Below are 24,489 nucleotides of genomic sequence, written 5' to 3' on the forward strand. Positions count from 1 at the left end.
ACCAGTGAGTGACATTTGGGTAATTTTCTGCGGCACACCTGATGATCTCTCACGGCACAATGGTTGAAAAACGCGTAAAATTTGCGCTGTGAATGCTAAGATTATTTTGACAGGCCATAGGCTAAATAAAAATCGCTGTTAGTCGGACACAAAGCAGACTATTGAAAGAAGGGGGCACCAAGGCCACCGTGGCCTGTAAACCTCTGATTTTCAAAGGGGCATCACGGCCAACGCAAGGGGTAAGGGGCCATGGCCGTCATGAAATTCCTACCCTGGTGGGCTCCACAGCAATATATAATTGGGCATCATCTGCATAGCTGTGGTAGGTTTGATATGTTGTCAAAATCCAATGTTTTTTTTTATAATCCATGGCGAGAAATTGAAGTCAAATCTTGATCATACTATCCTGAGTAACTACAGGCCCATATCAAACCTTTCCTGAGAAAAGAACTTAAAGTCAATAATACCCATAAGTAAGCTAGTTTATATTTTCCACAATCAGCTCATAAACATATGGTGAATTCTTGTCTCGACTGTGTCTGAGGAAACAAAAGAAAAGTCCTTGATCTCACATGGTACAGCATACGAATGACGGGACACAAGCAGACTCAGGACTTTAGGCTACATTTTACATGGCATAAGACAATGGTCGGTGGTCGGAAGTGCCTGTAGTTACGTTTAAATCAATAAAATGAATCACAATTCAGTGGAATTCTTTATTCAGCTCCCTCCCCAACCCCCTCTCAACCCCCCACAGGGACTCGGTACCCAACAGGGCACATATAAAAACTCATTCAGCCAACATGGACCAGTTCTCACAGAAACACATAATTAACCAACCAGACAATCAAACGTGACATAAAGGGGAGAAATGGACTCTAAACTAAAAAAAAAGAAAAACCTGGAATACTCAACGGACCTCCCTCGACAACAGAAACATTAATAAACATGAGGTCCGTTCACACAATTGCGTTTCAAAATAACAATTAAAATGTACTGGACTGGATTCCCCTTCCTTCTTTTGCAGGTCAGTTCTTCTGGCAAATAAGGCTGATGGCAGGATGGCAAGGTAAAATCCGAGAGGACGTGTAGACAGTTTTCTGTATCTCAATCTGACGCAGACTGATCATGTGGTGATTAAGAATACGTAACCACGGCTCCAACTTGGGGGTGGATAAAACAAACAAAACAAAAGGGTGGGGTGAAAAACAATAATTTATCCAAAAAAAAAAAAGTTGACAACCGAATCAGGGACGAGTGATTGCTGATCATTTGTCCACTGTTTGTCTCCACTTCCACAGGTCAGCGATGGTCTAGAGAAGAACAGGGGAAGAACATGCATGAGCTTCAAATTCAAATAATGCAGACGTAATCTTTACAGGTCAAGGCGACTCAGTCCCACTGCTCTATTAAGCAGTAATCTTGTGTAATCACATCAAACGGAAAATAGAAAAAAAGACCACCAGTAGGCCCTACTAGTGAACCAAAAAGCAGGGTATGGGCAACCAGAATACACACCATAATTACACACACACAAAATTCTGACATTACAGTGGGAAAATACCTTGGAGTCGGTCACTTTGAAGGTGTTCTTCATGTAGTTCTCAAATTTGGGCTGAAGTTTAGGAAGCGTCACTCCCTGCAGATACAAGCAAATATGTTATTAAAAAAACAAATCACCACCCCCCGATAGTTCAACCAGAACCACACTGCTCTACCCACAAGGTCAGGAATTACGGAGTCACATTAATTATGCAGCAATGTCATTCCTTCCATTTGTATCACTGTGATGGGTTTCCCATGCCTTTTTGTCACGTCTTCAACTATCTCTTTTTTCAGCCTCTTAAATATTTGGACTTGATGCCAAAAATGGTAGGATTTCAAATTGAAAGCACTAGACCACTTTTCAGTCATAATGAGACTGTTACGGAATCCTCCTAAAAGACAGGGTTCCCACTCTAAGTCAAATGTAAAATTCCACAACTTATCCCTGACTAAAAACCTGAATTTCCATGACTTACTATATAATGAATTCCAGGAATTCCATGACCCGTGGGAACCCTGAAGAGAACTCTAGGACTATGGCATAATGAAATCATAGGGCTCTTTTACTATGAGTTTTTCGACTTAAGCAGGAGTTACATGTTCAGGTTAAACACTAAACAATGTACTTGGGATACTACCAAAAAGATAGCATTTCAGCTAGCTTGTTGTTTATTTTTTAACTTGTTTTAAACAGAGTGGCATGCATCTCATTTCCATTTTATTCCAGGCAACTATTCTATTTAAAAGTAACTATTACCACTTAATATCTTATATTTAGCACCAAGTGGCTCAGGGAGATGCTTCAAAGTGTCATTGTTGTGGCACTTGTATTAATTAAACAATAAGGATGATTAGGACAATACTCTATACAAGCCAGAGGAGTGGGGAACCCTACACCCAATTAGACACTCCTGTGGTCAGGACCAATGAAAACACAGACACACATTTGTGAATGCAGCCCGACAGGACATTAGTAAGGACACAAAGCTATGGGAATCCTGAAGGGAATCCTCTGGTCCTGTAACAACAACAGTGGCTCGGTTGGGGAGAACAAACCTTCTGCACGGAGACCATCATTTTGGTCTTCATGTCGTCCACTGAGAGGGGAGCGCGTGGCGTCTGGGGGGTTTTGGGCGTCTGCGGCTTCTTGTTGTCTTTACCTTTGCTGTCTGGGGTCTTCTGCTGCAGAGCAAACGGAACGGTCTGTTTACATGAAAGTTCACGTGAATTGCCTTCGACACATGATAACTGAACTGCAATTGCATGTTTGCTTCAGGTACCTCTGATAGTATGCAGGCAAAGCAGAATGTGAAAGCACAAAAGTTCAACAATAACACTTCACCTGTTTGCCTGCAGGTGTTCCAGGCTTGTGTGACTTGCCATTCTGGGCTACAGGTGTCTGTGGTTTGGATGGTGCCTTCTTGGGCTGAAACATAAAAACATTTTATTGGTACTCAGCACGCAACTGCTGTTAGAAACTAATGTTAGTGATCGTGATTCTGAGGAAAAGACATGACATAACAACCGGGGGGGGGGGGGGCGCTACTATACCTTCACTGGAGACTCTTCCTCATCCTCATCATCATCCTCCTCATCCTCATCATCTTCGTCCTCATCATCACTGATGTAAATAAGAATACATATTAAATCAATACAACTACATACAATCCTTTTGATGAACACATTAATCTCCATTGATAGAGCTGCAACAATTATCCTACTAATAAATTATTTCAACTTCAGATCGATTCAATTTGGGAAATAATTGACAGATTAATTGAAAATGAAAACTAATTGTTAGTTACACAGCCATTGTCACTGCTTTTGAAAAAGGCAAGTGACAACTTGGAGCACAAGCTAACCTGCATAGTGCATAGTAAGTAAGTCTAAGTTTATTTGCAGGAGAGTAGAGAAGAACACATTCAATCAAGTTCCTGGCTCACTAACTATGTCTCATTATTTTTTATTACTTTCATTGCATCTTAATTCTTCATTTAAGAGCCAATATCCTCATCTACTAAGGCACTGTGTATGCAAGCAAAACCAAAACTCACTCGTCGTCGTCGTCATCATCATCCTCCTCCTCCTCCTCCATCTTCATCTTTTTCTGTCAAGAGGAGAAACCAAGTGATCAAACTCAGACACTCTTCTAGGAAGTTTCATCAACAAATCGATTATTACAACCATGGTTGTCAATGCTGTTGGCAGAAGTCAACTAGCCGTGGACAAAATGATGAAAAAGCTAAAAAGGCAACACATTCCCATGTATGGAAGTAGGCTACTTCACCAAAAATGAGACCTGTACCCCCAGTGACATGCAAGTGGTGTTCAGCTGTACTAGCGTACAATAAGAATGTGTCTGCTATGGATAACCACCTAGAGATGAATCACCCACTGCCAACAGCTAGCACTAGCAGTAATGCTAGCACCAATACTGAACTGGGGACCATTTCCCAAAAGCATAGGTGCTAACTATGATGGCAACTACCTTGGTAGTATCACTGCCAAATGTGAGTCTGTAAATTTGAGTTACCCATGCACAAACATTTAAGCTTCATATTGTCACATATCACATTTGATTATGGAAAATAAAAAAAACAAGAGCATATTTGTTAGCTCTTACTAAAATGTGAGCAAAATACGACCGAATATCAACATCGAATTTCTGTATTGTTAGTAACGTGTGACTCAAATACTGTCGGAAGATGAATTGTAGTTAGTAACTATGCAACGCATCCCTGATCCAACTGCAATTACGAAAAACATTTTAGACTTTTCTACAGGTTGTCTGCTGCATATTTTCTGCATGCCTGTGCCTTTATCAGGGCTTGAAGCAGTTTCAGGTCAGCTACGTACCGAAAGCCTCATTCCTGGAGGTGCCATTCGCTTCAGAGGGTTGCCCACCTCCTCCTCCTCTTCCTCCTCCATCTCTTCATCATCAAAACTTGGCATCACTGGTGACAAGAGAAAAGAAAATGTGGGGGAGAAAAACATCAGTACAGGAGTGTATCAAACCTTCCGAGCGGATTTCTTCCAAGACTAGACACCAAAGACCAAAGTTAAAACTGTAGCTGCCAAACAAAGCACCGAATAGAATCGGATCTGACAAGTAATTCTGAAAATGAAACAGAATTGTGTCACATTTAGGCAGAGCAAGTACTCACTGACTAAGTGCTGTCCACTGATGTGTACTGGGCCTGTCCCAGACTTCAACCTGAACACAACTGGGGGTGTAATTTCAAAACCACCCACACACACCTGCAAAGGAAAGAGATGGCTGTGATGGACACACACTTCTACAACTAAATCTTTTAAAGATTATTAAAAGTTTTAAACAAACAAACAAACAAACAAATAAATAATCAATCAATCAATCAATCAATCAATCAAGCTGACCACACTTGATTAATGTCCATGGTCTTGTGAGGGAAGTCTACTGAAGGCACCCAAAGGACTTACGCTGGGCGAAGTTGATGGCTTAAGGGCTGCCAGAACTGCTGTGACTTTATTTCCTTCCGCACCTGTTCCCTCCACCTCCACAAGATGCAGGTCATCCTTCGTGCTTGGGTCGACACACACCTGACAAGAAAGACAAGGTGTTTCATAAATGCAAATCTGGTACATTATTTGCAAAATATACCCACGTATATTGCTTACATTATGTTGCTTTTATGCATCTCTATGGAGGCTTTTACATTGACTCATAGTATCAGAATAATGATATTTAATATTAATGTATTCTTGTGTGCTCTTCTATTTTTACTACACATTTAAGAGTACATTTTTACGTACCATTCTAATGGACAACTGGTGCTCCACATCCTCGTCCTCTGGGATGAACTTCACATCTTTTCCAGATGTGAGTTCGCATCCTAATGATGAAAAATACAATTAATTACAGTGCAATGTAATATGTGCATTTCCTGAATCCATAACACATTAACAGTTTATATGAAGCCGGTAGGAATATCACTGCCATTTCGAAATCCGCCAAGAAAGAGAATATTGAATTGCAATGGGGTCGCCTGAGGTAACGGGGGCAGAGGGCTCATGGCCCACTTCGAAGTTACCCACGTGGTGCGACTGCGAAGCATGCTTACAATTGACATGGAAGAAAATAATCTAGAGCTAACCATGGGAATAACACTTTAGAGTCATTATAATGATTAAAACTCCATGATTGTAAAATAATATTTTAGATAGCAGACAACTCGCATACATCCACTTTCAAGTTGAGAACATTATTACCGCTACGCTACACGAAAGAGGGTTGGCTAACTGTGAATGAATGTGAGGTGGTAGGTTAGGCTACATATTCAGCAAGCTAAGTAGCATAGTTAACTGCAGGTCTTGAACACAGAGTTCAAGACTTGTCCTTCGGCAGTCACACATTAAAAACACTACATCACTTCTAAGCAAGGTATTTGTGAATTGCCTAACGTTACGTTAGCAATAAAGTTCAGACGCCGTATGTTTTCTGTAACGTGACTCACAGCGTGGTTCACGCCGGCTAGCACGCATGTAGCAAAACCGTAAAACCACAACTCCACATTCTTAAAATCCACCAGCTTTGTAAATGTTCCATATTTTGACTAATTGACTAGCTAACAATCTGATCAATGATCATCTAGATAGGCTTCCTGTCACGTCAATTAGTATGTAACGCTAGCTGGCAGCTTATTTTAACTAGCTAAACTGTGTAGGCCTGGGCACACGTGTCTGGTCATTTGAGACCTAGCGCGGGTGACATTACCTGAAAGGACTCTGCGCTACTGAGGTTACAGACGTTACGTGGAACAGATACTGTTAGTGAATATTACATTTAAGGAATTTCTGTTTCATCTTCTGAAACTGCCAGTTCCAAAATTAGCAATAGGTTGACGTTACATCAATAAAGCAACTTGGATATCTAACGTAGCCTAACCGGCTAGCTGTAACGTTACCATGCTTTCTAATTGAGTGGTAGCTAACTTCAGCAACCTTATCCATGAAGCCACAATTTCACAGTTTTGTAAGACTGGTTAATGATATTCCTGAAGTTAACTGTTCTTCAAATATTGCCACTTGCCTATGTAACCGTAGGTCCGTTTCTAACGTTTGTCCATCCTTCCCGTTCATAAGATATTATAGCTAGCAGCTACGTTTTTACACCTAATCAAGCGGTTAATGTTGCTGTTATAGGATATACTGAAATAATACGTATATTTTGAAACCATGCATTTGTAGTTCATAGTTACCATAGAGATATGTCTGTGGTCCTACTTCACCCATGTCCATTTTGCTGATGTATCCAGAAGCGTGACCCTGTGCGAAAGTGTAGAAAAGTTGCTATGAGAGTGAGTGAAGAATGCTATCTATAACCACGCCCCGTATGAAGACAGACATCACTTTAATGCAATGGCTATGAGTAAAGAACCAAAGTAGGGCGGGATATTAAACGTATTGATCTATCATTGGTTCCCTCATCATGTCAGGGACACACGCACGCAGAACCATGCATCGTATCAAAGATCCTTGATGACTTCCACCCTCGCGCAGAATTCGATACAGTAAAACATTCTCTGGTAAAACCTTGATACAGAAAAACATGTAGGCTAGGCTACTTGATACAGTTACCATCCGCAGGCCATTGAAGACATCGTTTTTTTTTATGCGGATCTGGAGGGTTTTTTTTTTTTTTACCAAGGCTCCCTTAAAATAACATCTGCTATTTCATCTGTGGTAGCATATAGTCAGGGGGCCTATATGGTTTCTGTGGGTTTGAAATGTTAATTTTTGGAGAGTGGTTGGACTGTCTTTAGAGGTCATTGAACATGGAGAAAAACATTTTTTTTTTACCTGTTTCAACCCTATTTTTTTGAAATTGTATATTTCACTGTAATTAACACCATACATTTCGCCTAAATCTAAAATCTAAAACTGGCTATGTTGAATAAAGTTCACAAAGTTCATTTTCAACAGTATGATTGTATGTCAGTATTATGATTGTATGTCAAACAATTAGAGATAAGATCAATAACCAATCAGTTTCACCAAATACACATTCCATTGCTGAAAGATAGCAAAAACATAACAGAATCACAGATGAGACCTCGAACAACATTTAATTCATTTAAATACACAATAGACTGTTATCAGCATCACGGGTTGGCTTCGATGTGAGTGGCTTATCCAATCATATGCAAGCATTTTTTGATTAGGCCCAGCCTTCTGAAGCAACACTTCAATGGATTGATCCCAGATGGATGAGTGGAGCTAGGTGGAACGAAATTCATCTGGCGAGAGTAAGGTTAGCTCTGAATGGGTGTAGATAAGAACTGGCAGAGCAGTCTAGGCCTACACTCAAGCACACTTATAGGCATGAATTGATATTGAAGTATTATTTTTTTTAAGCAGACAATTTCGAGAATTTCTTGTTAAAGAGATCAATTATCAGCCTAAAAATGTTTTATAATGTTGTATTGTTTATGTGGTCCACTTTTGCACACTACCTTGTAGAATATCTTTGCTTTTTGGCACCAAACCCTATGCTATAATACCAGCAATGTGAGGTTTATGGACAAAACATCAAATTTGACCTTTTCTGAATTTGACCTTTGATTTGGGTCCTTCAAAACCTTCAAAAAAATGGAGACATGTTTTTTTCTACTCTTAAGAACCCCTAGAACAAATATATAATACTCTCCAAAAATTAACATGCGAATCCCACAAGCCCCCAAATTAGACACATAGGCCCCCCTACTAATATTGATATCAAGACTCAACTCTTCAGCAACTTGTTATGGGACATTCTACCAGAAACGTAGGCTAGCCTAGGCCTACTTTAAAAAATATTTCGAAAAATAATCTTATATATATTTATAATATATATACATTATTATGACCGCCGCTCAGCGAAGCGGCGGTCATTTAGGTTTGGTCAGATTTTTTTTTTTTTTTTTTTTTTTTTTTCGCATGCCCAAATTTCCGTCAATGAGTCCCGGGACACTGAAAGACCGGGGTACACAAAACTTGGTGGGCATGTAACCCCACATGGATAGCATGGAACCATCGTTTTTCGTTTTGATCTGTAGCCCCCCCGCTGGACTGGACCCCCCGAAAGGAGGGTAGGGCAGACACAGTTTTCTGTGAATATCTCGAGAACCGTAGGGTTTAGGAGGACCATTTTTTTTTTTGTATGTTGATCTCAAGGGGCCATGTCAACCCATTCCATAACCACTCATTTCATGTATAGCGCCACCTAGTTAAACACAAAAAAGTAAAAATGAGGTGTTGTAATTGAAGGTATCTGTGACCTAACATAGTCAAAACTGCACGAAATTGGAAGTGTATGATCATTATGACACCCTCTGTATGCACGCCAAATTTTGTGGAATTCCGTTCATGGGGGGCCACACAATAAATTAATTTATGTTACTATACACCAACTGGCCTGTAGGTGGCCGGAGACAGTTTTCTGTGAATATCTCGAGAACTGTAGGGCCTAGGAGGTCCACCTTTTTTATGTATGTTGGTCTTAACGGGGCATGTCAACCCATCCCATCACCACTTATTTCATGTATAGCGCCACCTAGTTAAAAATTAAAAAGCAAAAAATTAGGTGTTTTCATCACAATATCTCTGGCTGACAAGGTCAAAACTGCACGAAATTGAAAGTGTAGGATCATTATGACACCCTCTGAATGCATGCCAAGTTTTGTGTACTTTCGTTCATGGGGGGCCTTACAATAAAACAATTTATGTGTACATTTAGTGACATACACCAACAATGATTCCCGGGACACTGAAAGACCGGGGTACACAAAACTTGGTGGGCATGTAACCCCACATGGATAGCATGGAACCGTCGTTTTTCGTTTTGATCTGTAGCCCCCCCGCTGGACTGAACCCCCCGAAAGGAGGGTAGGCCAGACACAGTTCTCTGTGAATATCTTGAGAACTGTAGGGCCTAGGATGACCATTTTTCCCGTATGTTTGCCTCCAGGGGTCATGTTAACCCATTTCATGTACACACATGTGCACAAACAGATACACACACACACACATACATTCACAGTAATCATGACACATACTCACACAGTAGACATATGTACGCTTCCATGCACAGGCACATACGCAGGCACGCGCACACACACACACACACACACACACACACACACACACACTCACACACACACACACACCCACACACATAACATAAACATAACACAAACAATCAAGAATTTCTCATAATTATGAACAGGCAAGATGGAGGTGGGGTTGTATAAAATGAATTTTACATGTGAAATCTATGAACTAATCATGTTTTGGTACTTGTTGTCTAGCAGATACCAGTGAGAATTGAGTGTGGATAATGCAATTTAGTGAGACAGTTAGAATCATATAGGCCTTTCAGCGTGATTTCTTTTTGTGGAAAAAATGTGCTGGACTGGGCGGCGGTCATATTTTGTACCGCTCTGCGGTACATCTAGTTATTAATCAGCGCAGTTACGCGACTACTTCAAGTACCCACAATAGGCAACGTGCTTTTCTTTATCTTCTTATCTTTTTTCTTCTTTATCTTCTACATAAAAGAGTTCACAACTGCACGTGTACATGTAATGTAATTTTATTTACAACAGTTAACAAAACAATATGGCTATAGGGTGACAAAACGTTCCTGCCTTCTTGAAGCATCAAAATGTTACATTAGACAAACTGGAATTGTCCACAGACTTTTCATGATCATTCCGGCGGCATGATGGCCTCTCTGATGCGCTGTGCGTATAACCTGCTTGCGGTGCATGCAGGACCTCTGGGTCAGCATCCGGAGGAGGAAGGCGAGTACCACCTGTGTTCCACTCGGGCAAATAGTTCTCCTTGTGGATTTCGCAGACGTTGTGGAGTATGCAGCTTTGACGCCGGGCAAACAGTAGAATCACTGCAGCTCTCTTTCTCCTGTAACGGATTCGTTCACGACGACATTCATTGTCGTAATCTGCTCGAATTGACTGTAGGTCACGCTCCAATCTTTCATCGATGCTGCGGATGTTGTGGATGTAACGGAAAACATGCTGCATTGTTGCAACAACATTCGAAACGAGCGCGATGTATTCACCCTCCATGCTGTAGCCTATTACTAGCCCTCCTGTGACAGCGGCTGCATATATTCTGCGTCACATGCCTCTTGCGAACTTGGGCCCTACGTCATACGTCAGCCCCCACCCCTCACCCCACCCCTCACTCAACCACAGGAAGATTCTGTAATGTGCGTGTATGTCGTTCACACATACGTCCGTATAAGGTCAGTATTACCTAGCGTTCATAGGAGTCTTTATCACAACAAAACTGTTAAAGAAGCACCTCAGATTTCACCTCAGGATTGTAATTTTTAGTGTTTTTAATAAAGAAAAACTAAATTTCGTATCCTTTTACAAAGCAACTCCTAAAAACCAATCATCTAGTTAGTTTATGACATTTTTGGATTATACTTGGACATATAATGTATATAGTGTACAGTGTCTTCTGACCACAGGGCTGCCCTGTATATATCTCATACGCCCTGGGCAGCATGCAGACACCCATCCTCACCACTCTCTCCACTCCAAGTGTAACACTTAGGCCTTCTCCAGAATAATTATGTCCAGGCTGCTCTCTGTCCACAGGGCTTGAAAATTCTGTTTTCTCCTATTTGAGGGGACAGTATACTTTGGTTATACCAGCAGTAATCCTCTAGATAGAAAGGTCATCATGGACTTAAATTGAAGCATACAAACTTGGGAAGTTTTTCATGTACATTGGAGGCAGTGATATTTACAATATAATGCTTGAAAATGATCACTTTTAATGACAATTTGTCAGGCGGACAGACATTTTTTGTAATCCCTAGAATCTTTTTTTGCCAGTTTCCCCTATGTCGCAAGATACACCATGCAAAATGTTAGGGTTATATGACCATTTATGTAGCCGTAGTAGTACCTTAATATTCACAATTACATCATTCCGCCAAAAGCTTTTCACAAAAAGGGTGTTTGGTCATTATCAACTTGTGATGGCCCAATGGTATAAGATAATAGGAAATAGTGAAAAAAGGAAGCAAAAAACATCCTGAGGAGTGAACCTGGCTCCCGGCCTATTTGTAGGAAGCCACATTTGTTTGTTTATGTTTACATTTTTTTACATGTTTTATGTACAATGTTCAATTTTGTGAAATAAAAAAGTGTTGCATCTAAACTATACTGTGAATAACCAGCATTTTAAAATAACCCCCTCACTATTCACCTTCATTCCCTACAATCTGATGAGGAAAACGCCAATCTAAAAACACTAGGGGCTAATTTTGTAGATGATAATGAGTAAACTTTGGTTGGGGATTAAAATGACGCTAATCAGAATAGTTTTGAGTAAGACTGGAGCATGCATTTGCAACGACTCCTCGAAAGATGTGGCGACCGGCAGAATAGTCAGTGCATTACCTTATCATTCCTTTAGTCGCCACCATCTTTAATCAACAATTCAATTCAGTTCTTTACAGAGCCCAGCTTGAAAAATTCCCAAGAAAGGTCCTATCTGTCTGAGCCCGAAGCCAGTAAGATGTTTACATCAGGACATACAAGCACAAGATAGGCACATAACGTAAACATGGGATACAAGGGGGGTTAGTGGAGAGTGAAAATGGTTTTACTTATCATTTGCTATTTCAGAGCGCCATAATTGGCCACAATTAGTATTGAAATGTACTTTTGGTAACCAAGTGAATAGACCTCTGATAGTTGCATCCCCCCATTCGATTTTCTGTTCATTGGAATAGCCTTCTCATGACCTCATTGAGCACAATATTTGTTGAGAATGAATAAGGCTTAGCCAAATAAAACGAAGAAAATATTCGTTGCCATAAGGCTGGTCACAAGATGTCGGATTGAGAATGAAGATAACATTACAATTAAGAGAACACACTTTGTTCCAAACTCATTACGTAAATGCAATCGGCCTATATGTTCCAAAATCATTACGTAAATGCAATAGGCCTACAGTACAGTATTTGATGATATTTCACACTACAGTATTCGACCAGTTTGCAGGACACAAAACATGTGAATGGCTGATTATCATTTAGGCTGCCATTCGGAATGCAAATAGCCTATAGGATGGGCTGTAGTTAGCAGGTGCGTATCCAACAAAAGGCACCTGCTGCAAATAGCTAGGAACCTCCATGCCAGGCACACATTTGATGGGCTGTAGTTAGCAGGTGCGTATCCCACAAAAGGCACCTGCTGCAAATAGCCTATAGGAACCTCCATGCCAGGCACACATTTGATGGGCTGTAGTTAGCAGGTGCGTAACATCCCACAAAAGGCACCTGCCATTGGTGGAGGGAATGGAATGGGGAGAGGATACTTTTGGGAAAATAAAGTACATTTGGGAAAATGAACCATTTCACCGTCATGATGTTATTATATGCTATTTGAGGTTCATTGCAATTATTATTAATCAGCGCAGTTACTACTTCAAGTACTACCCACAATAGGCAACGTGCTTTTCTTTATCTTCTTATCTTTTTTCTTCTTTATCTTCTACATAAAAGAGTTCACAACTGCACGTGTACATGTAATGTAATTTTATTTACAACAGTTAACAAAACAATATGGCTATAGGGTGACAAAACGTTCCTGCCTTCTTGAAGCATCAAAATGTTACATTAGACAAACTGGAATTGTCCACAGACTTTTCATGATCGATCATTCCGGCGGCATGATGGCCTCTCTGATGCGCTGTGCGTAACCTGCTTGCGGTGCATGCAGGACCTCTGGGTCAGCATCCGGAGGAGGAAGGCGAATACCACCTGTGTTCCACTCGGGCAAATAGTTCTCCTTGTGGATTTCGCAGACGTTGTGGAGTATGCAGCTTTGACGCCGGGCAAACAGTAGAATCACTGCAGCTCTCTTTCTCCTGTAACGGATTCGTTCACGACGACATTCATTGTCGTAATCTGCTCGAATTGACTGTAGGTCACGCTCCAATCTTTCATCGATGCTGCGGATGTTGTGGATGTAACGGAAAACATGCTGCATTGTTGCAACAACATTCGAAACGAGCGCGATGTATTCACCCTCCATGCTGTAGCCTATTACTAGCCCTCCTGTGACAGCGGCTGCATATATTCTGCGTCACATGCCTCTTGCGAACTTGGGCCCTACGTCATACGTCAGCCCCCACCCCTCACCCCACCCCTCACTCAACCACAGGAAGATTCTGTAATGTGCGTGTATGTCGTTCACACATACGTCCGTATAAGGTCAGTATTACCTAGCGTTCATAGGAGTCTTTATCACAACAAAACTGTTAAAGAAGCACCTCAGATTTCACCTCAGGATTGTAATTTTTAGTGTTTTTAATAAAGAAAAACTAAATTTCGTATCCTTTTACAAAGCAACTCCTAAAAACCAATCATCTAGTTAGTTTATGACATTTTTGGATTATACTTGGACATATGTATATAGTGTACAGTGTCTTCTGACCACAGGGCTGCCCTGTATATATCTCATACGCCCTGGGCAGCATGCAGACACCCATCTTCACCACTCTCTCCACCCCAAGTGTAACAGGCCTTCTCCAGAATAATTATGTCCAGGCTGCTCTCTGTCCACAGGGCTTGAAAATTCTGTTTTCTCCTATTTGAGGGGACAGTATACTTTGGTTATACCAGCAGTAATCCTCTAGATAGAAAGGTCATCATGGACTTAAATTGAAGCATACAAACTTGGGAAGTTTTTCATGTACATTGGAGGCAGTGATATGTACAATATAATGCTTGAAAATGATCACTTTTAATGACAATTTGTCAGGCGGACAGACATTTTTTGTAATCCCTAGAATCTTTTTTTGCCAGTTTCCCCTATGTCGCAAGATACACCATGCAAAATGTTAGGGTTATATGACCATTTATGTAGCCGTAGTAGTACCTTAATATTCACAATTACATCATTCCGCCAAAAGCTTTTCACAAAAAGGGTGTTTGGTCATTATCAACTTGTGATGGCCCAATGGTATAAGATAATAGGAAATAGTGAAAAAAGGAAGCAAAAAACATCCTGAGGAGTGAACCTGGCTCCCGGCCTATTTGTAGGAAGCCACATTTGTTTGTTTATGTTTACATTTTTTTACATGTTTTATGTACAATGCAGTCAATGGTATGAATTCATTTATCCTCCAGGTATTGCCTGCACAATCTTGCCACATGTGGCCATCGTTGTGCACCAGGAGAAACCCAAGGCCCACTGCACCAGTACAGGGTCAGAATATTTCATCCCAATACCTAAGAGCAGTGAGGGTGCCGTTGTCCTGCCCACAGAGGTCTGTGCATCCCTCCAAGGGTATGCCTCCACATACCATCACTGAGCCACCACCAATCCAGTCATGCTGAATGATGTTGCAGGCAGCATCATGTTCTCCACGACATCTCCAGACCCTTTCATGTCTGTCACATGTGCTCAGGGTGAACCTGCTCTCACAGGGTGCTAGTGGCAGACCTGCCAATTTTGTATTCTATGGCAAATGTCCAATGAGCTCCACGGTGCTGGGCAGTGAGCACAGGTCCCTCTGGAGGCCATCGGGCCCTCAGGCCACCTTCATGAAGTCTGTTTCTGACAGTGTGGCCAGAGACATTCACACCAGTGACCTGCTGGAGGTGATTCTGTAGGGCTCTAGCAGGAGGTGGACAGCTCTGCACGTAAGGTCTGAGCGTGGGTCATGGTGGAGAGCACCCATGGATCTGCTCCTAAGGCCAGCCAAGCCTTAATGCATCGAGCTGAGAGGCGAGGCTGGCTGGCTCGGAGATTGTCAGGAACGACGAGGGCGCCTGGAGAGGCCACGGGCACTAGCACGCTGGCCCCCCCAGCCAGGTTGTGGGCGGCTACCCCGCCCCTGGGATGCTTGAAGCTGCTGCCTGAGATCAGTCGGCCCCCAAGACGGATGCCCCAAGGTAGGTGTTGGCTGAGGCGTGAATGCTCTATGGCGCCTAGCGCCCCTGGTACGCCTGCCAAGAGACCCTGACACCTCTTCTGCACAGCGCCAGCTGTTACGCGCCTGCTGCAACAGGGTGGTTGCCTGTGGGTCGAACATGGACCGAGGCTCCACCGGCACTCTCAAAAGACGCTCTCTGTCTGCCTGCTGGAGCTGAGATTGAGACAGCCAGAGATGGCGTCTAGCTACTCAGAAGTGAGTCAAGGAGCAGCCCGATGCCACTGCCTGCTCGACACTGCAGCGAGGCACACAGAGGCTGACTGGAGCTCTCTCAAAAGAGTGGGATCACCGGCATTGCTAGCAGAGCCTCCATAGTCCTGCCATTGGCACTGAGGCAGGAGGGACCACCAAAGAGGGAGTTGGGGGAGGAGGAGAGGGGCTCCAAAGCTTGATCCACTGGGGGGAGCGAGCCACAACCTATCAGCCCTTCGCCGTGCATGTTGGAAAGCACCTGGTCAGACCACCTATGAAAAGTAGTTGGGGAGGAAAACTGGCGACAGACCAAGTCGCTAAAGTCTGGTAGGAGGGGAATGAGCGCCGCCACTGGGCGCTCAGTCATGTCTGTGTGGAACCTAGACGCAGAGGCAAGGGGCTTCTCTGGAAAGGGAATATCAAGAGCCCTGGATGCCCTGCCAACGACCTCCTCAAACAGACGGGCCAGCTCGCCTCCCACGAGGCTGGCTGCCCAGCTCATGCGGACTGGTAGAAGGAGTAGGTTGGGGAACTGCAGGCCTTGTGCTAAGAGAAAACAGTGAGGCTTGTGAGGCTGCTGAGGACTCCCCAAGCCCCCTGGCTACTCTAGCCATCTGCCTTGACGGACCCTCGGAAACAGGAGAACGCGCACGTTTACCAGAGAAACAGGCTTCCCTGGTGTGCATAGGCATAATAAAAAATTCATGCACGATTGGGGGGCGTCCCTTACCAAGAAAGCATATTGGTGGCCCAAACACAACAAACACTTATCAGGCCATCCAAATGTGCATGATCAGTTAGTGCCACTGCTATTATCTCTTCCACCAATTCCAAAAGCTTGTAAGGAGATCACCTCCTGTGGTTGCTTCAAGGGATGTCTAAGCCAGCGCTGCAGTTGCAAGAAAAGTGGCATGTTATGCATGGAGTCATGCAGCTGCAGCAGCACCTGTCAGAACACTGCTGGGGAGGAGGAGGATGAGGATGATTAGGATAGCCTAAGTGTGTAACCTACAGTACCTCTTCATACCATGATGTTTAAAGAATTGAATAGAATAGAATGGATTAATTACTAAATAAATAGGTAAATATGCATTATTAAATACATAGTTAAAATAATGATAAATAGATAAATACAGATAAATAATATAAATAGATAGTTAAAATATGGTAATCAACCTTGCTTCTAAACATGTTTCAAGTAAATTCTTCAGAAAGCCATCAACTTGTTTCATGGTCCTCTTTTTTCATGAATTATTCATTATCCGAGACAACAATTTTAACCATGTACATTAATTTCAAGCATTTTCTCTAGTCTTGATCTTAAATCTGAGCATGGCATTGAATTCCCTATATGTGAAAACCTATAAAAGCACATTACATTCAGGTTTTTACCTTGTACAGTCCAAAAGATAAGTGATTAATTAGATTTTGACCTGGTGGCGGCAGCCATATTGGATTTCTCCATTTTGAGGCATTATGGGACATTTTTGAGCCTGGCATACAGAAGATTTGAATTCAGCACCCTTCAAAACCCCTACAAATGTTGTATGGCAAAAATTAACATGATTTGCCTTCGGGACTTTAAATAAGCACATTTTCCAAAATCCTGCCTAGTCTAGTGGAGGAAGTGATAGCGCACGGCAAGAAAGAAAGTGCGTCCAAATTCACTCATTCTTCTCAGTTGAACTACTCGCGAAGTAGCCTACTCATCACACATACATCACAAGTATCACATCACATGAAGCTTTTTCTCAACTTTTAAACGATGTTAGTTGCTAATTGCTGTGGTGAACGGTTCGCGAGAAAAGTAAATAATATAATTCAATTCATTCATTCAATCATAAATTCTAAGGTTCTGCGCCCATCTCCCTACCCAGGGGCGCCTGCAGGAATTAATGCTATGGTACGCACACCCATCCCCCCCGCAAAAAAAAATTCACGCGTGGACAATATTTGTCCGTTTCCCGGTTTACATAGCATAGCATCATTCACATGCAATAATACAACAACAACGTCTTCAATGACCTATTCATTTAGACAACTTGATACAGCCCTATACAGGCTAAAGTTACCTTTAGATTTGTTCTAGCTTACCGTGATGTCTGGCTTTAAACAGCTGTCTAATGCAGTCTAACGTTCTGACAAACAATTGCCCACCTTGTTCTTGCCCATCTGGAATAACTCCTAGGTTTGCTGCATCCATTCATTCTGTTTTCGTTGTTTAAACTTGTGATATCCATGATGGGTATTGAGTTAGTGAATTAGCTCAACATTGTGTGCTGATAATATAGATAGCCGAGTAAAAGAAAACAAGTAGCCTAGTTGCGTGCCTGCGTGGTATTCTCTCTACTGCTCAAACAAGATGTGTGCGCGTTCATTTTGATAACGTGTTCACTAACTTCAATAGAAAATTGTAAATTGTAGCCTGATGGCATGCAGCTAATGGGATACTGTCCATAGTTGGGAAGGTATGGTGGGCCAAAACACACACACACACAGGACATTTTCTCTTGTTGAGTAGCCTGATGGTACGCACAGTGCGTACGGACGTACACCTGCAGGCGCGCCTCCGTGGAATCCTTTACGAACCCTTTCTTTCAACACATGACAAACCATATATCAGAATAAACAGCAGACCTTACCGAACACAAAGGTGTAAAGCAGCTGTGCTTAAATGGTTCAATACATGATTTCATAACAGGCCAAATATAAAATAAATGTCAAATATAGCCTAGATATCTGTATATTAGATGATCAGATGATTTACATTTCTATGTAATATATTTTTCATGTTTTTTTTTTTTTAAGTTTCATACAGTGATGCAGGTCTACTGCTGTGAATAAGCTAAATACAACTTTGATCATTTTTATAGACTACTACTGTATAGTTAACTTTGGCCTTGGTGCCCTGACATGTGGCCTTTGTGCCCCCCACCAAATATGCCCAACTGAAGCTTGCCCCTAAAATGGTGAAATTAGGAGCCCACTACCCAGATGGCCTTTGCTTTGTTTCCTTACCACATGCTTAACCTCCATTAATCAGTGGATGAGCAACATGTTTTGAAGCTAAATGATGACAAAACAGAGGTAGGTTACTTTTGGTTGGACCAAAATCAAAGCGAGACACCGTTCTCAGACATCTTGGGAACCTGGCACACCAGGTCAAATCAAAAGTAACAGGCCTAGGTGTCATACATACAGGGTTAAAGGTGCCATGTGTAAGAATAAAAATAAGGTAAAAAAGGTAAGGTAAAAATATAAAAAAAATGAGCTACACACATCAAAAGAATGAGAATAAATAAGGGCGATGATGTCATTAAAAAATGACAAGGTATAGTGCTGCAGAGATATCAACCTGAATTAGCATGCTAAATTACTAGCCACGGCCCGACAGGTGTCATAATACCAGTTTCGGCCATGGGAGATGGTATGCGGGCAACATAACCGCCAGCCAAACTGCAATACACGTGTCTCGGTTGTTACTCTAGGGTAGACCAACTCACTTTCTGGAGGTATACTGCCCCCATCTTTTATGGAATGTGGAGTAGGCTATGAATTGATTTTTGGCGGACATTACACATGGCACCTTTAAGCCAAAGTCATTAGGCAAGTCCCTCCACCAGCGGCCATATTCCAACGCGTTTTGGGCACTTATCGGGCATCTAGACTTCAAGACGAAATCACGCCACATGATTGGCACAATGTCTTCACAACACACCATATGATTGGCTCAATGTATTCACATCACACCACATGATTGGTTCAATGTATTCACATGTCAACGTTTTGCCGCGGAAGGGCAGGGATGTATGTCAAAATGGCCAGAATGGCGAAAATGGCGTTACAAACTACCACATGCATTTCTATGGAGATTTTTTTGAGTGGCGTGTATCCTCATTAGAAAGTCTGGTGAAACACAACCTAGGCCTATTTAGACGGCTTTAAAAACAAGACAATGGTATCAGGAAAATTACCAAAGTTGTATGGCATTGTAGTCTATCAGGAATTCTTCAGCAAAAAAGTTACTTGGGTCTAGGAGAGATGGTAGGCTACAAGATGTTAGGCTATCTAAACCCGATAAATAGATTGTCTAGGGGCAAAATGCCACTTCTCCCCACCATCACTTACTATCACTAGCAGTAGACCTACAAAGTCTAAGCCAGTGTGTTAGGCCTATAGGCTATTCTATTGTAATTCATTCTTGGTCTATGCCTGCATATTAAGCAGCCTTAACAAATACTGCCACACCACTATATGTTTCCCATAATTTGGACCTATAATATTTAGACCTATGTGATATGTATCCGTATGTTTCATGATTGTGAATTGTGTTTCGCAGTGTCCAAAAAGCTCCCGATTGGAAAGTACACATTCGCAAAAACCACATTGTAACACGTATAAGCAGTGACAGAGACTCGTGTTTTGGTTTAAGGCATTTCTTTGTCGACGTATTGCACTGTTTTACTATGATTATGTGCATGTTTTCCCACACACAACTCTGACTGACTGCAACCTCTCCACCTAGGTCCAATGTTCTCAGTTCGTTGCAAAAGTGATAAAGGGCGACCATAAGCCCCCATATATTCTTTTTAACGTGCAGGCTGTGCTCCTCACAACAGACATAGTCTTGTTGGTAAATGTCGTGTCGTTACTCATATTTCTTACAAAGAAGTGTGTGAAGAAAACACAAGTGATCTCTTCGCCACAGAAAGGCCGGGGCAGCTCTCACTCTGCTGAGTCTAAATAGTTCTCATGTTTGGTTTAAGTCCTGCCCACCGGCTTTGACAGTCATTCTCAGGTCTCCCGAGTAGTCTGTGCGTGAAACCTCAACGATACAATGGCAGAAACTGCTCCAGCTCCCGCTGCGGCCCCAGCAAAGGCCCCTAAGAAGAAGGCGCCCCGACCCAAGAAAACTGGCCCAAGTGTGGGCGAGCTCGTCGTCAAGGCCATCTCTGCTTCCAAAGAGAAGAAAGGAGTCTCTTTGGCTGCGCTGAAGAAAGCACTGGCGGCTGGTGGATACGATGTGGAGAAGAACAACGCTCGTGTCAAACTGGCCATCAAGAGTTTGGTCACCAAGGGAACTCTGGTCCAGACTAAAGGGACCGGCGCGTCCGGCTCGTTCAAGCTGAACAAGAAACAGGCAGTGGAAAAGAAGAAGCCGGTAAAGAAGGCAGCTCCTAAAGCCAAGAAGCCTGCAGCGAAGAAACCTGCCGCGGCAAAGAAGCCCAAGAAGGCAGCAGCCAAGAAGCCTGCGGCCGCCAAAAAGTCTCCGAAGAAAGCAGCCAAGAAGCCCGCCACACCGAAAAAGGCAACGAAGAGCCCGAAGAAAGCCAAGAAGCCCGCTGCACCCAAGAAGGCAGCGAAGAGCCCCAAGAAAGCAAAGGCAGCGAAACCCAAGGTGGCTAAGCCTAAAGCTGCCAAACCCAAAAAGGCTGCACCTAAGAAGAAGTAAATGTTCGCGCATTCTGTCTTTTCCCCCATGTGTACAAAAAGGCTCTTTTAAGAGCCACTCAAACGCTCGCTGAATGCTTTTATTCCGTCAGTGCCTGCTGGTAGGCAGATCAAATTCTGTTTGCGAATACACAATCATACTCCGCTCCTTCTGCATTTGTTCACTATGGCTCACAAAACCCTTACTGCGTCATACATCAAATTAATGAGTCCATAAGCTATCCGACAGGGACATAAACAAAAGCGAGTGGTATTAAGTAGTGTGTAGGCAATTCACTAATACAATATAGGTACTAGTTAGCTGGCTCAACTTACCACAGCCTTGGTGGCTTATCTAACCCCACAACCACCACTTTGCTAGAAAATGCTTCTCACAACAAGCCAAGGTAACATTCATGATTTTGTGTAGCCCTCACATCATAGATTACGAGGGCACCCATTGAGGTGTAATTCGTCTGAATGTTCTATTCACGTTTTCTCTAAATCACCCTAACTCTGGACATGAATGGAATCCACGTGGAGAGCAAAAATCATATTGTATATGTTTATTTATTTATTTTACCACATTTGCCATGTGCTGTACAGATTGTAAGGGATGATTCCCTCTTCCGTAAAATGCTCACATGATAGGCCTACAATGTGTTTACGGTTGCCTAGAAAAAGGAGTGGCTCATCTTACTCCTATGCCTAATTGGTTGTGTATGCAATTTTATATAAAATACATTATATTAGATAATGTATATACGGTAACACAACATGACTTCTATCTAATGCAACAGGTGCATCCAAATATGAAACAAAGTATCCAAAACCTTGCAATACAACAATTTCAGCTTGTTACATTGTAATAGCCAGTACCAGTGCCAAATGTGTATCTCAGGAAGCCTCGTTGGTTTACTGGTTATTAAGTTGAACTTGAACCTCTGGAAACTTCGCTGTAACTTGACCTGTGATTGAGCTAATGGTCTGAAAGGAAGGTCGAACTTAAGTGTTATGCGCGCCAAATAGATTTCAAAATGATGTCACGCAACGAACTACACGTTGATTGGCTCTCACCATTCTGTTCTCATCCACTGAGGCACGGAGTAGTACCGCGCTGGTGTGGCATATTAAGACATGCCGTTCCACTTCTCAGCATTTGAGTATTCAGACGAACTCTCAACACTAACTGAAATAATGAGCGGAAGAGGCAAAACCGGCGGCAAGGCCAGAGCAAAGGCCAAGACTCGTTCATCCAGGGCTGGACTTCAGTTCCCCGTGGGCCGTGTGCACAGGCTGCTGCGCAAAGGCAACTATGCTCAGCGTGTCGGCGCTGGTGCACCGGTCTACTTGGCTGCCGTGCTCGAGTACTTGACTGCTGAGATCCTGGAGTTGGCCGGCAACGCTGCCCGTGACAACAAGAAGACTCGTATCATTCCCCGCCATCTGCAGTTGGCTGTGCGTAATGACGAGGAGTTGAACAAGCTGCTCGGCGGAGTGACCATCGCTCAGGGTGGTGTGCTGCCTAACATCCAGGCTGTACTGCTGCCCAAGAAGACTGAGAAGTCCAAGTAAACCTGCTCCTTCTAAGTCTCCGAAACAAAGGCTCTTTTAAGAGCCACCCAAATGCCCATAAAAAAAATATAATTCCAAGCTACCTTCGCCATTAACGTGTTTTCTGTTAACGTCATTAATATGTATTCACCCAAGTAAAGAAATTAAGTAAAGCCACTCCTTTTCCCGGCGATACTTGACACTCTTACCCCAATAAAATGTCGAGCACTAAGTAACTAATAAGACAAATAAGTCTGGTTGAAGAATGTAAACTGTTCCCTTATCACTCCGGATTGTTAGTTAATCACGAAAGGCTGCGAGTTATTCCTGGGCCCTAGTAGTTCAAGGTGATGACGCAGTCTTGTAACGTATTACCTCAATGATGTATACAAAATAAGGCATATCAATGGTAGTTTGGGGTTTATAAACAAGCAGTTACTTGTAGGCTTTAACGTAGCAAATACAAGCTACCTTAGTTCATATTTTTGTTTTTGTACTTGACGACTAACAGGTTAATTGTTTGATGTGTTCGTTTCTATAACAGGCTGTATGCACTGACCGATGGAATGTTACAGTATATTTATTTTATTTGTCATTTAAATTCAAGATGTTTTATGAATATTTCCTGAATTTCCCCTTGGGGATCAATAAAGTATCTATCTATCTATCTCTATCTGAATAGTCAATCAACACAATGATATAGGCCATTACGAGGGTGGGCTTTGTATTTTGAATTTCAGGCGGCACTCGGATGACCAATCAGCGGGGACCAACAACCTGACGTACACAGGGGGCAGGCTGAGACCGTAGGCCTTATATACCCAAGTTCTGCCAATGTGTTCATACTGCTCAATTCCGAAGAATACGTAGCAATGGCCAGAACAAAGCAAACAGCCCGCAAATCCACCGGAGGTAAGGCTCCGAGGAAGCAGCTCGCCACCAAAGCGGCGCGTAAAAGCGCACCTGCCACCGGTGGCGTGAAGAAGCCTCACCGTTACAGGCCTGGCACCGTGGCTCTGAGAGAAATCCGTCGTTACCAGAAGTCCACTGAGCTGCTGATCCGCAAGCTGCCTTTCCAGCGTCTGGTCAGGGAAATCGCTCAGGATTTCAAGACCGATCTGCGCTTCCAGAGCTCTGCTGTCATGGCTCTTCAGGAGGCTAGCGAGGCTTACCTCGTCGGTCTGTTCGAGGACACAAACCTGTGCGCCATCCACGCCAAGAGAGTCACTATCATGCCCAAGGACATCCAGCTGGCTCGTCGTATCCGTGGGGAGCGTGCTTAAGTGATTTGAAGTCAAGAACCGAAAATTCAAAGGCTCTTTTAAGAGCCACCCAAACATGAAAAAAGCTGGTTTCCATATGTCTTGGTTAAATTTGGTTCTTGTTTGGTTAGCCTGACTATTCTTTCAACTGCATGGTTCAGTATTTTGTAATAAGTAGGTGTCGCGTATTTTTCGCTAAATGTAATGCCAACAGATGCAAGAGAGCTCGATACGAGCCAGTTTAACATAATCTACGCTCAGATGAACCCTTCACACATAATGTAGTCATGTCCCCTTTACACGAATATAAGTTTCGGACTTCTGCCCAGAGAGACAGGGCTTCTCTACGACGGAGTATTAGGCCCGCAACACAAACTCGACATATTGACATTGAACTCAACATTTCGGGAATGAAGTTGAACTATCAGGTCGACTTTAATCTCGACATTCCGTATTTATTCTTGACATTCAAAACCAGATAGTATAATAGGCTACAGCAAATACA

At 42.7% G+C, this 24,489-nt stretch overlaps 4 protein-coding genes across 5 annotated transcripts; 3 read left to right on the forward strand and 1 right to left on the reverse strand.

Annotated features, from left to right (window-relative positions):
• Positions 1 to 702: 702 nt before the first annotated feature.
• On the reverse strand, positions 703 to 6,904 carry npm1a (nucleophosmin 1a). Of its 2 annotated transcripts, none has more exons than XM_076289929.1 (11): positions 6,783 to 6,904; positions 5,338 to 5,417; positions 5,005 to 5,124; positions 4,710 to 4,803; positions 4,402 to 4,499; positions 3,600 to 3,652; positions 3,097 to 3,166; positions 2,888 to 2,971; positions 2,602 to 2,724; positions 1,565 to 1,639; positions 703 to 1,313 (listed from the first exon to the last, which is right to left on the reverse strand). In XM_076289929.1, exons 1-11 carry the CDS (start codon positions 6,820 to 6,822, stop codon positions 1,269 to 1,271), a joined length of 882 nt encoding a protein of 293 aa, XP_076146044.1. In that variant the 5' UTR covers positions 6,823 to 6,904; the 3' UTR covers positions 703 to 1,268. The 2 variants fall into 2 exon arrangements, with proteins under 2 accessions (XP_076146044.1, XP_076146043.1); XM_076289928.1 differs by having other exon boundaries at positions 2,602 to 2,727.
• Positions 6,905 to 20,575: 13,671 nt separating this feature from the next.
• LOC143129714 (histone H1-like) lies at positions 20,576 to 21,211 on the forward strand. The gene has a single exon (XM_076289930.1). It carries the CDS (start codon positions 20,576 to 20,578, stop codon positions 21,188 to 21,190), a length of 615 nt encoding a protein of 204 aa, XP_076146045.1. The 3' UTR covers positions 21,191 to 21,211.
• Positions 21,212 to 22,355: 1,144 nt separating this feature from the next.
• LOC143129746 (histone H2A) lies at positions 22,356 to 22,916 on the forward strand. Its single transcript, XM_076289932.1, has one exon. It carries the CDS (start codon positions 22,366 to 22,368, stop codon positions 22,741 to 22,743), a length of 378 nt encoding a protein of 125 aa, XP_076146047.1. The 5' UTR covers positions 22,356 to 22,365; the 3' UTR covers positions 22,744 to 22,916.
• A 678-nt stretch (positions 22,917 to 23,594) lies between these two features.
• Positions 23,595 to 24,124, forward strand: LOC143129730 (histone H3). The gene has a single exon (XM_076289931.1). The coding sequence runs from the start codon at positions 23,595 to 23,597 to the stop codon at positions 24,003 to 24,005; it is 411 nt and encodes a 136-aa protein (XP_076146046.1). The 3' UTR covers positions 24,006 to 24,124.
• The last annotated feature ends 365 nt before the right edge of the window (positions 24,125 to 24,489 follow it).

Source organism: Alosa pseudoharengus, unplaced genomic scaffold (assembly GCF_046254945.1).
Source record: "Alosa pseudoharengus isolate Yale_2024_CS ecotype anadromous, Long Island Sound unplaced genomic scaffold, YU_APseudo_1.1 YU_APseudo_1.1_scf_1, whole genome shotgun sequence".
In the NCBI taxonomy this organism is placed as follows: Eukaryota; Metazoa; Chordata; class Actinopteri; order Clupeiformes; family Clupeidae; genus Alosa; species Alosa pseudoharengus.